The sequence below is a fragment of the Ambystoma mexicanum genome, chromosome 9 (genome assembly GCF_040938575.1).
Source record: "Ambystoma mexicanum isolate Mex_15411 chromosome 9, UKY_AmexF1_1, whole genome shotgun sequence".
NCBI classification, from domain to species: domain Eukaryota; kingdom Metazoa; phylum Chordata; class Amphibia; order Caudata; family Ambystomatidae; genus Ambystoma; species Ambystoma mexicanum.
In genome coordinates, this window is record NC_090931.1 from 388,217,355 (window position 1) to 388,235,673 (window position 18,319).

At 45.9% G+C, this 18,319-nt stretch overlaps 1 protein-coding gene across 1 annotated transcript in view; it reads left to right on the top strand.

Moving 5' to 3' along the window:
* Nucleotides 1-18,319, top strand: part of GUSB (glucuronidase beta) — a 579,332-nt gene that overhangs the window by 509,722 nt on the left and 51,291 nt on the right. The window contains exons 10-11 of the mRNA XM_069614870.1: nt 183-359; nt 17,609-17,744. Of these exons, the coding sequence (XP_069470971.1) occupies nt 183-359; nt 17,609-17,744 (313 nt within the window). The remainder of the gene's footprint in view (nt 1-182; nt 360-17,608; nt 17,745-18,319) is intronic.

The window sequence follows — 18,319 nt, forward strand, 5'->3', positions numbered from 1 at the left end:
TGATTTGATGACTTTGGATGACCCTAATGAAAATGCACAATAAAAAAGGGCACTGATGAAAGTGCTTTGGAGTAAAAACATGTGGCTTTTTTCCTGCCTTTTGGGAGATACTGAGCCTGTCTAATCCTTGTCTGTTTTCCTTTCTTGTATGTGATAACCATGGACATGTGTATTTTTTACAGGCACCCTACGTGGATGTAATTTGTGTGAATAGTTACTTCTCTTGGTATCACGACGCAGGTCACCTTGAAGTTATCCAACTGCAGCTTGACACGCAGTTTGAATCATGGTATGACAAATACCATAAACCAATAATCCAGAGTGAATATGGAGCAGATACTATCCCAGGCTATCACAACGTAAGTGACATTTTAAACATGTTTTTGCGAGGGAGGAAGTTGAGAGGTATTGTACAAGCAAATAGATTCCTGCACCAAGCAGAGCAATTATCAGACTAAATATGGATGTGGGCGAAGTAATATTTGGCCTATATTCTTTGAACATATTTGAACTATGCACCATTATGGGGCCTTGAATATCCTGGTGATGTGATCTTGCAACTGAGAGCATCGTTCTGGGTAGAAAAGTGGAGGATGAAATTGAATATTGACCAATGTCTCCGGAATACCCTATCCTGAGCTGAGGTTATCTGCCTTTACTATGGATTAATGTTTACATTATTGCAACACAAACATCTATAATAGTACTGGCCAGGCCACATACTAACTTGTGCACTTCTTCCAACATGAATAAACTCAAACATTCATATCATGGTAAGGAGGATTTCAGAGACATTAATTAGAAACACTACGGAAAGAAATGAGCAGTCTTCTGCCACCCTTTATTTTTCCATGCAATTTCTTTAGCACCTGGTTTCATAGTCAACTTGTGCTTGATGCAAAGTAGGAAATTAGTCTGCTCGCTTCATATTATATATTCCAGTTAACTTAAACTTATAAGGTTGCCACCTTGCATCGTGTTCTTGAATGTATCAAGATCAAATCCCTGATCTTGGATCTTAAACACAACAACAGTGTTACTTTTAATCCTGTGTGTATATATATATAGATGTATATATAATCACATATGCATTTGAAGGGAAGATTACTGTGGCTTGATTAGTTTCGAGTTAGGAGATACATGGTCATCAGATAATCCAGTTTAACTCGCAAGAAACAGCTTTAAAGGACACAATTGTGTTATGATATTGTCTGAAAAGTAGAAACATTTTAAGGTGTCTTGGCTTGTACAGTAATCTCTGGAAAGCTATTTTCTAAGGCAACACTAGTCCAAATGTAAGGAAGTAAAGTGAAAGGTGTGACTTGTTCAGAACTTTCGTAAATATTCCATGGTTTCCCTCGTTTTCGAAGGAGCATGCTAAAATATGGCAGATCTTGCCAAACTTGACTGAGACTGGTAGCTTTGGAATGCACACAAGTTTGTTTGTAAAAGGCCTGGCACCTGTGCCAAGGTTCCCTGTTGGCACAGGATACTCATGGTAGGGTGGTCAAAGAGATTGGGTACCACCTAAAGCTAGTGAGTAAATTGAAGGTCGCTAGAGCACCCTAACTGTGTTCCCATGGTGAGTTGGAGAACAATCACATGAAATCACTGGGACCTTATTGATTGTGTATGGGGACGGGGGGGCTGTGCCATAATGACTTAGCAGATAGCTTGATCATACTGCGATTCCAGAGAGGTATTATCTTCCAGCCACAGTCTGTTAACGGGTATCAAAAAGCAATCCTGCTCCTTTAAGGGATCCAAGCCGCAGGGTTCAGAAATTAACATTGTAGGATTCAAGATTACCCTAAACACCCATGCCGAGTCAAAGTACGATTCCTGATGGTAACTTTGAATTATTGTGTTCTCCGGCAGCATTGCCAGAGAGATCTGAAGCCATGAACACTGTTTTCATTTCCTTTGTAGCAATGTTGGAAAAAACACATGAGCACTGCATTCATATCCGCACAGTTCACCAGACCCTGATACAGTTACAACCCTAACAAATGGAAGCAGGTACTTGGCTCACCATCTGCAGGACCAGTTCAGATACATTATATCCCTCCCATTATCTGACTATTAAAACAAACGCTTCTGGAGAAACAATGTGCAATTTCTCCTGTGACAAAAGCTTTTCAGCGCATAAAGGCTTCTATGGGAATATATGGCCTCGTATTGTAAAAGTTGACACACCAGAAGCTTCTGGAAAGAAACAACCAACTCCCCACGGCTTCCAGGAGGAGCAGAGGACAGCTGTCACATAGTTAGCCGCAGTTTAAAATACAAAATGGCTGCTGGCCTGAAAACAATGTTTGGCCCAGTCCCTCACAGACAACATGATAATAAGCACATGAGCCAATCAAAAACAAAGCCAGCTGGAGAGCAGTGTTTGAAGGAAATTGACGAGTTATTGTCATGATGCCTACCTCCAAGGAGCCAGGTCGGACCCAGCAACCCCAGAGGCAGGCATCATTCCCCCCAGGGAAGTGCCAGCGGGCCCAAGCTGGGGCCCTTTGGACACAGTCCTGGCACCCTAGGCGCCAGGCTCATGTTGGACCCCTGTCCTGGCGCCTTAGGCGCCTTGCTCATAAAGCTAGACATGTGTTCAAGTGTTTTAATGTGCACTTACCTGATGCAGACCATGCTGCTACATCCAGGCCCTCTTGAGGCCTGAATGAAACTACTTTACCTGTGGGACAACTTTCCACCTGGGTGTGGTCGGGGAAGGATATATACCTGATCGGTGGAAGGATACATGCCTGGAACTTCTTCCAAAGCTATTTAAACCACGCCCGATCAGCAACTCACGCTTCGCGTTGTTCTGCTCCTCGCAGCTGGACGCTCACCGTGTCAGCTCCTGCATCTGGACTTCAGCCACGCCTGTCAGCATCCTGGGTCGCCTGCAAAGGGAGATAAGAGAGAATTGGAGAGAAAGAAGACCTTACCTGCTAAAGCTGCATCACGGAGACATCACACCGACGATCCTGAAAGGGAAGACATCATTTTAAAAGCATTTCGCTTCGATCGCTGCAGCGCTGCATTTCACTCACCTTTCCTGGGCGCCTCCATCTTCAGCAGCGATCATCCGGATCCGCACCCACTTCCCAGAGCCTAGAGAGAAAGGACAAGAAAACAAGGTGAGAGAAGGAAGGGAAATAGGAAAAGCTCCTTCTAAGACTTACCTGTTGGGTCATTCCCATCTCATTTCGGGTCCTGCCGCTTCCTGGCATTCCGGACCCCGGCCCCAATGGGGAAAAAAGACAAAGACATTGAATGAGCGAATGCAAAGACATTACCTGAACGCTCATCCAGAACTTACACTTCGGGTCGGCGCCATATCTCCGGCATTCCGAACCCCGGCCCCTAAGGGGAAAAAGACCTAAGCATTAGCGCTTGCTGCAATAAGACAATGAACATTATTATTAAGCTTGAACCTTTGAACTTGCAACAGAACTCTTACAGCGCCTCACCTGAATAGTCAAGCTTATTCTGAACTCCCATCAAAACTCAATCCAGTGAAGTAACTGGGTTTCAACGCGCCCCTGCTTCAGAAGCAGGATGGAGAACTCATCCTTCCAGACCCTAAGGTGAGACTTCACGGGGAATCGTGGAAGGGTATCGCGGAGGGTTGGAAGGGAGTGGGAGGCTTGAGCATTATTCCGTCAGTAGGTAATACTCCCTTTTCATGCACAGGGGAATATTGCTGCGAGCCAGAAAAGCCAGAGTAGAGGGGCCCTCCCTGTCCATCATCAGAGTCCTGCGCTTCACCATAGAAGAAGCATCAGCACTCGAAGCCAGACATGCGCCTCCGTGGGAATCAGGTGAGCGTGACAGTTATAGGCTTAATCAGAAGGTTGGAGGATGACATTGGAGGCTTGGAGGAAGAGGTTGTGCTGGATAAGGTGTCTCATCTAAGAGAAAGTTGTTATTGGAAGAGGGTTAGCATCGGTCTGTGAAGTTCTTAGGCGACAGGCCGACAGTGCTGGCCACAGTCAAACCCTAAATAGGCAACTGGAGTAGCAAAGTATCTGCAAGAGAGGGAGATGCTCGCATCAACCCTGAGGAAGAGGGTAAAGATCAGGTGATTTCCCCGTATCCCTACCGAATAGGCATTTTCTCCAGCATTGGATCTTTCATGGATTCACATGCTTAGAGTATTCCCCGTCGTCGGGCTGGGAACCCTCGTTCTATTTATAAAGACGTTTCCCATAGGAACATTTTTTGACACTTCTGTGTCCTATCTACATCGTTTTCGGGCTGCGTACGCCTCACCCAATAGGACGTAGGGGTATAAATAGCCCCGCCCCCACAGCTCCCTTCAGATTTCAACCGTCTCCAAAGTGGCGGGAGCACCTCGTGTTTTTTTCTACTTCTGTACAAGGTTGATTTCTACTTTTGAATTTTTTTCCGTAAAATGTCTGGAAAGGCGTTGTTCCGCCCTTGTGCCACGTGCAGACTGAAACAAGTCTATGAAGGAGATGGGCACATAGATTGCTTGTACTGTCTACACCCACATCACTCGGCGGACAGTTGTGAGATCTGTAAGGGCTTCTCACAGAAAACGCTAAAGGATCGGAATAGGCATCTAGTGACGTGGCTAAATGAAGGAACCTATCCTTCATCGGAGGTAGGATCTGCGTGCAGTCTAGCATCCGGGCCTAAGTCATCGAAGGCAGAATCCCATCGCCGTTCGGTTTCAGCAGATGAAGAAACCGTGATCTATGGAAAAACGCCCTTCAGTGAAGCACCCGGCGAAAAAATACTCACCGAAGCAAGGGCAGGATCGCCATCAAGGAAAGTTGTCTTCTTCATTTTCGTCGAAAAAAAGGAAAAGACCTCCTCCTCAGGAGACCATCACAGGTCCTCCTCGAGTAGAGACTCAACGAAGCATAGATCCATCTCAAAAAAGGCGGGATCGCCTAAAGAGGCTGCGTCACAGCCTACACCATCGTCGACTGAGACTCCGTCGTTGACGAGATCGTTACCGTCGACACAGGTAACACCGGCAGTGGCCCCGGTGAATCCGACAGCGACGATAGACGTCTCCACATTGACATCGTCGACGGTGGACCCTCCAAGGGCATGGTAGCCGGAGGTGTACGATGCGGTTCTGCCAGAGGCCTTATTACAGCCAGAGGCGGCCTTCTCAATATCATCCACTAGGAGGATCGAGAACAGATTGCTGGTCCAGCAGATCTAGGATTGCAAGGGGTTGGTTCGTCGATGATTTCGGGAGGGCAAAGTGCCCCAGTTTCATTGTCTTTGTTGAACCCTCAATCAGTATTATCCTTGCAAGTGTGTCCACACTACAGTCTCTTCTGAAACAGTTGGATGCAAGTTTACCCTTCGTAGGTGCACCTTAGGAGATGCCGGCAATGCCTCCCGACGACAAACCGGGTCCTTCTACGCGGTTGACGGGGAATCCACCCTCACGTCCAGTTGGCGAGGAACCACCACGCTCATACCCGGAGGAAGGGGAGTTGCAAGATTCAGAGACAGACCTAGAGACTCTTTGTCAGATGTTTCATCATCCCCTTCGAGGGATCCTACATGGCAGTCGGAGGTGGAAATGGAAGCGCCTAGAAGCCCGACCCAACCGTCGCCGCCAGATGACATCGGCGCCTTTCACGTGATGATGGGCAAAGCCTGTATTGAATTTGGTCTGACCCCTGAAGAAGAAAAGAAAAAATGCTTCTTGTTCGACCATATGGGGAAAAGAAGGAAGTCTGTCTTCTCGGTGCCCATTCTGGACCACGTCTGGCAAGAAGGCTTGAGGACCATGCGCCATCCATTTTCATAAACCGCAATAAAGGGCAGGTTGGAAAAGAAATTCAAAGTTCCAGACTCTACGCCTAAATGCTTGACTGCTCAACCTTCTCCAGAGTCGGTAGTGTCGGCGGCGGTGGCTAGGAAGACCAGATTGTAACACAAATGTTCTACCCCTCCGGATAATGAGGCTAGAAGGCAGGACGCATTTGGTAAGAATGTCCTATCCGTAGGAGCGACGACTGTTAAAGCAGCTAACTTGCTGGCAATTATGGCAAGGTACTACCGTGAGATGTGGCATCGTTTGGCCCCTATCCTAGAACACCTTCCTGAGGAGCATAGAAAGTCAGCCATGTTACTAGTCTGTGAGGGGGAAGAGGCATCGTACCACTCAATTAACATTGCCGTAGACTTGGCGGAGTGCGGGTTCAAGCAAATAAACAACGGAGTGGTTTTGAGAAGGCAAGCCTAGCTGAAATGTACTAACTTCAGACCGGAGGTCCAGTATAAGGTGCTCAATATGCCATGTGAGGGTGACTAATTGCTCAGAGAGAAAGTGGACGAGGCCTTGAAAGGTATGAAAGAGGATACAGACACGGCCAGGTCGCTAGGAACCCTGCAAAGCGGAAGAGCTTTTCGATCCTTTCGTCCCTTCAACAGAGCATCAGAAAATTCCAGCTTTACCGCATCTAGAGACCGAAACTTCAGCAGTCCATCATACTCCTCCCAAGGTTATAGGCGACGGTCCAGGCAACACAAAGAGGCTGAAACTACCAGGCTTTGAGGAGAAGGGGATATTCCTCATCAACGAAAGACAGGCAGTCAAAGTCCCAACAATGACAGGCTTCAGGACGTTCTGGGAGGAAGGGTGTCCCATCGCGTCGACGAGTGGATAAAAATAACAGACCGATGGGTATTGGACACGATAAAACTAGGCCACTCTTTGCAGTTCAAGGAAACGCCATCACAAATTCCACCTGTGTATTCGACGCAAACCCATCTTCACATATTACAACAGGAAGTGGAGCTTATGCTGCAAAAAGGGGCTATAGAATTCGTCCCGGTGGCCGAGAGAGGCCTGGGAGTTTACTCTCGTTACTTCATGGTCAAGAAACCCAACGGCAAGTGGTGACCCATTCTGGACCTTCGGGCGCTCAACAAGACCCTAAAAAAATCTGAAGTTCAAAATGCTTACGCTTCAGGAAGTCATCCGATCCATACAGCCGGGAGATTTTCTGGCATCGTTAGACCTACAAGACGCATATTTTCACATACCTATGCATCGAAGACACAGTTTCTAAGGTTCGTAGTCGGTTGGAGCCATTACCAGTTCAAAGTACTTCCTTTCGGACTGACGTCGTCGCCCACGACGTTCATAAAATGTTTGGCTCCAGTGGCAGCTTGGCTGCGAAGGAAAGGTCACCATGTTTACCCTTACCTGGACGATTGGCTGATAAGGGGCTCGTCGCCGAGCTTAACACAGGCAAGCCTAGAGGCCACCATGAAACTTCTGAAGCGCTTGGGCTTTGCAGTCAACTTCGAGAAATCCTCATTAACGCCCTCAAAGAACTTGGTATTTCTGGGTGCGGAATTGCAAACTCAATCAGGGCTAGTGAAGCCCTCATTGGAAAGGGTTAAAAAACTAACACAAAAGGCGAAAGAATGAAAAGTGAGCACCAGGGTGTCAGCCAGAAAATACATGTCACTGCTAGGGGCCTTGGCGTCCTGTATTCCATTGGTGAACAATTGCCGTCTCTTCATGAGACCAGTACAGGAGTTTCTGGCAGACCGATGGTCCCAGAGTCGAGGCTTATGGTCAGACAAGTTGAGCATCAGCAGCGAGCTTCTGCGGGCACTTCAGTGGTGGTAGCTCTCGGACAATCTGACGAGGGGGATGCCCCTGCGGAACCGGATTTTCAAGCGACGGTAGTAACGGATGCATCGCTGAAAGGATGGGGAGCCCATCTGGGGTCCCTGCAAGTTCAAGGTTAATGGTCCCCAGCAGAGTCTACTCTTCACATCAACGTGCTGGAGTTAAGGATGGTACGCTGGGCTCTGAAGTCCTTTTTGCCATGCATACGAGCATCGGTCATTCGAATACTAACAGACAATACAACAACTATGTTCTATCTCAGGAAACAAGGGGGCACTTGCTCCAGGACGCTCTTGAGGGCCCAATACCAAAAAATATGGTATTGGGCCCTCGAACAGAACATGAGCATAATGGCTTACCATCTTCCAGCAGGGAAATTAATCGACTGCACGAGTAGGAACTGGACGACCGACAACTGGCAAACATCTTCAAAAATTGGGGTCAGCCATCCTTGGATCTGTTTGCAACCCGACAGAACAAGAAGTGCACACATTACGCGAGCAGGTGGCCACAACCCGGATCGCTGGGGGAGGCGTTCTCCTTCCCGTGGACGAACAAGTTTGCTTAGGCGTTCCATCCGTTTCCACTCATCCGGCGGACCCTCCATTGGATTCACAAGTACCCATGTCGGGTAATTGTAGTGGCTCCTTACTGGGCGAGACAGTCGTGGTTCTCAGACCTACACCAACTGTCGATGGCAGAACCAGTGAAGTTCCAGAAGATTACGAACCTTCTATCTCAAGACAAAGAAGCAGTTTGGCATCACGATCCAGACTCCCTCAACCTGACGGCCTGGCTCCTGATTTCTCAGAGTTTGGGGACCTGAACATTTCCTCGGAGTGTCGACAAATCTTACAGGCGGCACGAGCTCTGTCCATGAACGCTTCATGCAGGTAAATGGAAGAGATTCTGCGTGTGGTGCAGGGATCATCCGGGGGTAGACCCCTTAATCATCGGGGCAGAACAGATTCTTACATATTTGCTACACTTGGCGGAGAAAGGATTGGCTTTTTCCTCCATTAAAGTTCATTTAGCGGCCATCTCGAGATTTACTCGTAAAAGACATTCAACGCTGTTGTTCAGCGATCGACTGGTTAAACATTTCCTGAAAGGCCTGTTTCGGACTTTCCTGCCAGCCAAAAAGTTTCCTCCTAACTGGAGCCTCAACCTAGTACTGTCAACACTAATGAGGGCTTCTTTCGAACCAATGACGACATAGGTGTAATTTTAGGGGGGGGAAGGGGGTGTTTGTCCCCCCAACTTTCATGGCACACCATTTTGTCCCCATTCATTTGGCTGGGACACCTTTTCTTCAGATGTCATGTCCCCCCCCCACCATTTTCAGCAAAGTTACTCCACTGAATGACCTCATCGTCGAAGTTTTTGTCGTGGAAAATGGCCTTTTTAGTAGCCATTACATCAGCAAGAAGGCTTTCGGAATTGCAGGCATTGGTCATTGATCCGCCATACTTGCGGTTTTTCAAAGACAAAGTAGTATTGGCAACCAATCCTCACTTCATTCCTAAAGTCCCGACGACATTCCACAAACATTCGTCTATTGTTCTACCAACATTCTTTGCAACAGCCTCTTCTGTGGCAGAAAAAGCTCTTCACACATTGGATGTAAAAGAGCTTTGAAGTTCTGTCTCAGTCGTACTCAATATTTTAGGCTTTCAAGACAAATGTTTGTAGTTTATGGACCTTCGGTGAAGGGAAAACAGATCTCTAAGCAAGGACTGGCCCGCTGGGTGTCGTTGACTATTGCTTTTTGTCACTCTAAAACAGGAAAGCCTCTGGAAGGACGCCCAAAAGCTCATTCAACAAGATCCACCTCGTCATCAGCGGCGTTGTGGTCTGGAATTCCATTGGTGGACATCTGTCAAGCGGCATCATGGTCGGTGCCGCACACATTTACTAGGCATTATTGCCTAGAGCAACAGCATGCGGCAGATATGCAGATGGGACAAGCAGTCCTTCGGCACCAGTTTCAGTAAGGTAAGCCCCACAAAGGGGTGTGTGCTCTTGTCAATATGCCATATGTTTAGTTATTGTCAGTGTACCTTGATGGGGATTTTTTCATATACCCAACTGCATGTGTGGGTGGCTTGAATAGTCTTTTTGCATTGCACACCTCCAAGTTAGGGGTACTGCTATATAATCTATTCTAAGCATGTGAATCCATGAAAGATCCAATGCTGGATAAGGGAGTAGTTTCTTACCTTTAACTCCATTTCTCCAGCGTTGCTATCTTTCATGGATTCACATGCGCCCGCCGGCCTCCCCTGAATGCAAACTCTATATGCCCCTTCTACTTTGGGGGTTAAAATCTGAAGGGAGCTTTGGGGCGGGGCTATATATACACCCCTACATCCTATTGGGTTAGGCGTACGCAACCTGAAAACGACGTAGATAGGACATAGAAGTGTAAAAAAAAAATCCTATGGGAAACGTCTTTATAAATATACCGAGGGTTCCCAGCCTGACGACGGGGCATATTCTAAGCATGTGAATCCATGAAAGATACCAACGCTGGAGAAATTGAGTTACAGGTAAGAAACTACTCCCTTCCGGTAGCTCAGACTGGTTCAGGGCAGACATTAGAAGTGGCCAGAGGAATGAGTGGGTGCAGCATCACCAAGGGGCAGGGAGAAAATGCTAGACCCTCCCAAGTAAGGGTGACCCCTGGGACAAGGCCCTGGGAGCAGGGAGGAGAACAGGAGTTCGAACAATGACCTCCTGTAGCTCAGAAGCCCTTTGAGAATTAATGACTGCTCAAGAGACTTGGCAGCAGCCTTAACAATCTGAAGCACATAATCAATAAAAACATTATTTAAAAAACAATCTGAAGCACGCTCAGACTGTGCCAAACGCTGGAGTGTACATTCAAGGAACATCCTAAAGCAACCAAACCCACTGAAGCGAGTTTGAGGACCCCTAGAAATGCACAACCTAAAGACGAGGATTAGGGTTCTTTGGTGGAAATTGGACACGGCTTAGACATGAGCCCACCAGCCACTTTTATAATAGACTTGCTTTGTACATACTGACCTACCTGGAAGAGACTTATTACTCGTATGATCAAATAAATTCTTGTTTTCTAAAAATGTGATATGATAATATATTATATGATAAGTCATTTATAACGCGCCTGTACACAAGTGTTTCTAGGCATGACAAGACAAGGAAGGGAAGACAAAACAATGATCTCACTAGGCCTTGTATCATTTAGATTGCGCAAATGGAGGGGGAGAAGTGCCGGGGGGAGGGGAGGAGGGGAGAGTGCAAAGGAATTCATAAGTGCTGGCAGGGAGGTGGCTCATAAGTGCAGAGAGTCAGGAGACTGTAGGGTTGCAGATAAAGTCCTTAAGTGGTTGGGAGGCCTGGAGTCAGTGCAGGAGCAACTGGTCCCATAGGTTCAATGGGTGGCCTTGTAACCAGTATGCGCAGCAGACAGCGACATCAGCAAGGGAGAGGTAGAGAGAAAGGGAAGCGAAAAGGAAGGACTTGAGTTGCTTCCTGAACCTTAGGTGGTCCAGCTCAAGTTTTAGAGAGGCAGGGAGGCTGTTCCAGAGGGAGGCCCCAGCCGAGGACAGAGATCTACCACCACTCTCTGCCTAGAGAAACGTCTGACCCTCCGAGAGTTGGAGGTGGATGAGCAGAGGGTTCGAGAAGGAAGATGCTTAGGAAGAGAAAGTTGGGTGTAGTGTGGTCCCCTGCCCCAGAAAGCCTTGTGGACGATGCAGAGGGTCTTGAACTTGATCTTTGCAGCTGAGAGATTTTGGGACTGAAGAGATGCGATCCCTGGGCTTGAGGAAGGAAAAGTCTTACAGTGTTGTTCTGTATTATTTGTAGAGGGCGAAGAGTAGAGGTAGGCAGATTTAGAAAGAATCTATTGCAGTAGTCCGGCCTAGAGAGGACCAGGGCTCTGGAGACAGTGAGCTTGGGGGAAAGTGAGAAAAGGAAGAATGCCTCTGAGGAGGTGCATCTGATAGTGTGACTTCTTGGAGACGTCAGGTTCTTAGCATCACAAGAAGGTGCAGGTAGAAAATCCAGGGTGGGCGGCCAGAGTGAGAGAGAAGAAAGGCGGGAGCAGGTGTCCTAATGAGGAGGATCTCACTCTTACTGGCATTAAGGCAGAGATCGTTGGAAGCACACCATTCCTGAATTGCGTGCAGTCGAGTATGAGAGTAGGAGCAGGGGAGGCTGAGCGGAGCCTGATGGAGAGCTGGGTGTCATCCGCATAACACTGAAAGTTAGAACTGAAAAGTGTCAACCTCTTTTATGCATCCCACACGTGGACATCCTATGGCATACGGCTTGAATGTGATTCAAAGAATTGTGCTACTAATGCATCCTCCTTTGGTACCCACCATGTTTTTAATCCATTAAGCGATGCACCATTGGACATCATTGTAACACCAGACAGGAAGTATTGGAGGCACCCAGCCATGACATTGATGTGTTCTGCACTACTGGCTGTGATGATAGATACATTGGAATCATCTGTTTCCCCATATATGCATCTGTGGTACAGACCGCTATTGTCCTATACAACCTATGCACCAACAATAGACAGTGTTGTGGTAATGCTATACCATCGGTGTTGGGCTCTGCAAGGCTTTTGTGAATAGATGATTTGCATTGTCGGGTGACCTGGGAGCAAACGGGTGGTGAAGGAAGATTAATGAATACCCAAAAGAAGCCAAGGCACTGTGACAGCTTCAATTGCTTCGATAGAAGGCTGTGGAATAGTTGGTGTATTCTTGATAAGAGTTCACCTTTCCACTCTACATTTACAAGCCTGTTCTTGCTGTAACTTGATGCATTTGAGCAAGGGGCTCATTATGAGTTTGTGGTTTACCTACAGGGATACTGCATGCAGTTATCACCATTGCCACATGTGGTGTGCTGAGAGGATTGTATGTTTTAAGAATTGTTTTGAGGATAGTGTGTTCGTCAAGCCAGCATACAGTATTACTGAAATACTCCATGTCTATGTTGCTTGAAAATCAAAACCTGCACATCATTGTCGGGGGAGATTTTAACTTCCAGTTGGAACCCCTGCAGGAGTTTGAGGGGTTGTGGGATGATGTAAAAGCTGTTTGGGAAATTGTCGTTGGATGCTAGCTATCCCACAAGGGCCCATAGGTACGATGTGGATTCAGCACGGTTATTATACAGGCTGGAACTGAGGGCGTTTAATGGTAGGCGTGCGGAGGATAGACTGGGGAAGGACACCTTTTTTCAGCCCATGATGCTCGGCAGGGATCGATTATATCTGGATAGAGATGAGTGACTGGGAGGAAGTGGAGGAGTTTGGTATCCTGGAGCACCACGTCAGTGATCATAAACTCCTCTTAATTGGGCTGAGATGGTGTGGCAAAAAACAGGCAAATAACCAATGTAGTGTACCAATCAGAATAGTTGGGAACGCTAAACGTACTGTTAAGTGGGACAATATCTTGACATCAGGTTCAAAGCCCTCGATTTACTTGTCTAGTTTGCCTCCTATCGAAAACCTATGCCAATCTAACTGTGAAGATGGAGAAATTCTATCTGAATTTAATCGATTAACTTCTGAGCTTGGTTCTCTAAGCTAAAACCTGCCCCCAAGCGGAAGCTCTTGAAGATTTCTCCCTGGTCTGACTCGGATTGTAGACAAGCCAAGGAGGCACTATTGTCACTTCTAAGTAATCTAGGAGCGGCAAATAAAGATGATTTACACCACTTGAAGAACAGATACAAAAGTGTTGTGAAACTCAAGAAGGCCGAATTCCTCAAGGGTAAATGGAACGAACTTGGAAGCGCTTCTATTGCTAAGGATAGCAAGGACAATGATCTCCACTGTATGATAAGTGATGAAGAATGATTCTTCCATTTTCGTGGGTTGTACGATGTGGTGGTGACCTCCGACAGTCCCTGGGGAATAGCCATGGAGGGCCCAGTGGTCGAGCTGGCGACCAATAGGGATTTACCCATTAGTATTACTCTGTCTGCGGTGAGAAGTGCTTTGTTGAGCTTGAAGGGCCAAAGGCCCTAGGCCACAACAGGGTACAGATTGATCTTTAGAAACATGAGCCAGATATTTGGTTGCCAGTACTAACTAAGTTCTTCCAATCAGTGGTTAATCTTAATAAGGTCCCTGCTTTGTGGCGTTGGGCCGAGATTATAGCCATATATAAGAAGGGGTGGCGGGATCGAAAAAGCAATTAGAGGCCCATTTCACTCCTCGATTTGTCAGGGAAAATCTTTGCTGAGGTTGTCCTCCAGCAATGCAGGAGTGTGTGGAATCTAAGGGCCTTATCTGCCATCTTCAAGCTGGGTTTCGCCATGGAATGAGTACATTGACCAGTGTTTTTGCTTCCCTATGATCCTGCAGAAATACTGTGTCCTAAAAAAGATGCGAGTGTAGGCAGTATTCATAGACCTCCAGATGGCTTTTGATAGCGTCCCTACAGAACTGTTTTGGCAGGTCTTTTTAAAATTAGGGGCTCCCATATCATCTGGTGGCAGTGATCATTCAATTGTATTCACGTAATGCTGCTGTCGTGAGATGGGGTCCAGTGGGAGAGACCACGAGCCAGTACTAGTTAACAGAGGCATGCGGCAAGGCTGCGTTCTTGCCCCACTTTTGTTTACTTTTTATAATAATGAGATCATTCTGGCCCTGTTGGCAAACTGCCATGGTGCAAAACTGGACTCGCCAAACCTAGGCATTAATTTTTTCCCAGCCCTGCTTTTTGCAGACAACTCTATTTTGTTGGCCTTATTCCCAATGGGTATCAAACAAAGCCTGGAGCATTTTGTTTCGAAGTGCTCTCAGGTGGGCCTTACCCTTAACAGGAGTAAGGCCACGGTCATGGTGTTCGGACCAAAGAAGTCTGGGGCAACAACATTGGAGTTGGTAGTAGAAGGGACAGTTTTGGAACAGGTTACCTATTACGATTACCTTGGGGGAAGATTTTCCAATAAAGGCACCTGGACAGGTCAAATTACCAAATCTCAGTCCATCTTGGAAAAGCATAGTGGTGGCCTAAGTAGGGTTTTTGCTTCCCATGGTTAGCAGGCTGTTTGCCCTGCTCTGGACATTTATACCATTCAGGTCACCTCGGCTATCCTTTACAGAGCCGAGATATGGAGATGTTCCAATTGCTCTAGTCTGGGGGTGGCTGAGCAATTTTTTTTAAAGATGCTCCTCAGACTACTGTACAGTACCCCTAGTGCGCCATTAATGATGGGATCGTGACTTGGCCCCTGTAGCTTGCCATCTAATTTGGAAACCAGTCCTTTATTGGGTTAGGGTATGGAGCTCCGCAGATCTTGATAAATATCAGGAAGCTCTTGCCAACCTGTTGAACTATCCGGGTGGTCGTCCTCTCCCCTTGTTGCGTCATGTAAAGAGACGACTTGTAGTTGGGGGTTTGGAAGATGTTTGGATTAACCCCTTTTTCATGCCCTCTAGTGCAAAAACTGATGTGAAGCGGGTTTGCCAGGTATAACACGCAGGAACATCTTGTTTGTTTATTTGCATCTTACTTCCCTTGCCTATGCTCGCACCCTATTCATTAAATTTAGAACAGGCACCCTACAGGTGGCAGCATTCACTTGTGGTTGGGTGGGAGGGGTTCCTCATCGATCTGTCCAGCATGTGGCCTGACCTCTGAATCTGTAATGCATTTCCTGCATTTCCTGTTATTTTGCGAATGCTATTGTGCTTTAAGGAAAATGCATTTAATTCCACTGTTCAAGAGAGAACGCGGCCGAGAAGCGGTTGCCTTATGTCGGTCCATTGCATCAACTAATGATATTTATTTTGTTGTTAAATATATTTACTGAGCTTGACTACGTAGGAAGATTGTATTCAATTTATGATTGTATTTCCGGTGTTCTTTCATGGCATTTTATTTGAATCATTCTGAATGTTGTTTTTAACTCTAATGTGATGATGTAATGAATTGTGACTGTTGATGGTAATATTTGTCCAATAAATCATTTTGACTCACTAAAACCTGCAATAACAGACCTGCCCGAGGGATGGGAATGCATACGGGGCAGCAGGTGTTCACACCATCATCCTGGAGTGACCAAAATGCAGAAGGCGTTCAGTAATGACCCTTCTGCACATTGCACATCTCCATTCACCAAAGGGGTGTAAATGTGAACATGAGAGATACTTGTATTCCAACCCCATGTGTGGTCTCCCTACATTTTTATTGGTGGCAACCAGAGGGAATGTGCTAACACATTAAGGATAAAATGTTGTTGTTTTTTTGTAGCAGAGGGTGCAAAAACCTTTGAGGCAGAGGTAGAATTGTGGGAGAGCACCTCTGATTTTCAAAAGGCATTCCAACCCATAATGGTGCATTCTTTTTACATCATGTGGTATTTAAAAAATACTGAAAGGAATACCTCACCACTCATGATGAATATGTATAATGATAAAGGCTGTATTCCAAATACCTCCTTTTTGCCATTACAATTGACTACCATGCTCTGTGTGCCCTAAGTTAAGCTATCATTGTCTTTGTCTGTGACCTTGATATTATTAGTATTACGTCCTTGAAGTAGACAAGGACATGTGTGTTTTAACAAACACAGAATGTAGGTACTTTGCCTTCAACAAGACTGTGGGAGTACCATGCTGGCCTTCTTATGCACCACAGACACTGGATATCCAGGTTCAGCAAGTACAGAAATATTGACATAGGGATACTATGTTCTCAACAGGAATTGAAAGGACAGTAAAATTGAGGCTGGCCAAAGACGTATTACAGCCAAGAGGCAACTATTGAGGAGAGGTGGGGGCTAAAGAGAAACCATCACAAAAAAATAGCTGATCACAGTGAGAATTGTTGTATAAAAAATAGACTTTGGACCAGTAGAACCAGTGATAAAGAAAGTTTCTGAATTCTACATTGAATCTTCTGGCTGATAGGCTACACCCTCAATCCATTTTAACATTTAAAGTGAAACTGATGCCGGTCAAAAGACTACCATTACAAGAAGAACTTTTTTACCTTATATCACCTAGCTGTATCGCCTAGAGTGAAGAATTTTTTCAAAGCCCTGGGCCTCGATCTGCCATAGAGTAAGCATTATTATTGAAGCCATGCCATTTTAAATGCACCTCTTTATTTGCGAGATTTCTAAAGTTGGCACATGGGCTTCAGTTCTTGCTGCCTATTAGCCTATCATACTAGGCTTTAATTTTAGACCAAATGCCCATTTCTGATCAAGGACTGAAGTAAGGGTACTGTGTGCTGTCAACCACCTCCAAATCATATTCTGCTTGGCAACCTTATTTTCTCAGAGCTCACAGGTTTTCACAGGTTTGTCTTTTGGTTGAATGCCAATTAATTGCATTTTTTTACCACATTGTTTTTATGTTTATATCACAGCAAATAGGTAAGTGGTGGGTTGGGGTTAGGGATATAGAGAGCAGGCTGAGGGGAGTGAGGTCGGTCTCCTCCCTGGTTTTGGCAGTAAAACATTTGGTAAAAAAGGATTTGACTAGTTCCAATTTGGGCAAATCACATACATCTGTTTTTGGCAGATAAGCGAGCTAAGGCAAATGGTATTGAAATTAATTTCGCAGATCACACAATGTGGTCAAGAGCGTATGTCTAGATTACAACACTGTGCTCCAGGTTCCACAGCTGACTAAATTATAGGCCGCACCCCCTCCCTGATTGAAAATATGTGGCACAGGTATGATCCCAACAAATCTGAGACTCCCTATTTTGGGGTTTTCAAGGATGTCCCCATCTTCAGCCTTGAAGTAACAACGCCCAAAAAGGTGGTGAGGAGAAAGAGTAGTTGATGACCATTTTTACAAGTCACATGGTCAGAATCATACACTTAGTTTAACGTTGAAGAACAAAGTTACTAACCGGTATTTACATCGTCCTGATACTCCTGAAGAAATAATTAATGGTTTGCTCACCTACTTTTATGCTTGACTTGTAGGACCCTCCTCTGATGTTCACTGAGGAGTACCAGAACATCGTGCTAAAGCAGTATCATTCCATGTTTGACCAGAAAAGAAAACAATACGTGATTGGAGAGCTCATATGGAACTTTGCTGATTTCATGACAGTTCAACGTAAGTGGCATCAATAGATTAACAGAACCACTGATATAAGATATCAAAATGGGCAATCAAATCTAAGCAGTTGCACAAATTGTTCTCACTCGTTTGCAGTTCTTGTTCAGTATAAGTGCTAAGCATGTATTTTCTTCTGAGAACCATGTAAGGACATTATCTTATGCAAATATGATGTTCTCTTTCCTCTAACATCAATGTACTTCTGGTAGCTGCATAATTTTACCTTTTTCATTTTGTTACTGTTTTAACTCTCAACAATTGCATCTCAAACATGTTAATTCAAAGCTATGGATGGGTTGAGGAGGCACAAGATGTGTGTGTAACAGGAGTGTAAAGGGGGACGAGGTGCCAAATCCATGCTGTGAACAGGGGGTGATGCTACGTGGTTGTACAAAAACACACTTGTGAGCTTTAGAGGCTTGCAAGCAGTCGTGTGGGTTGATAACGGTAAAGGGGCAGTGGCTAGGGTGAAGGGTGACTGAGAGGGTGATGTGGAAGGGACATTGAAAGACTGTATGGTGGGGTGGTAGGTTCTGGGAATTCTTGAGCCAAAGGAAGGGGACATGAGTTCT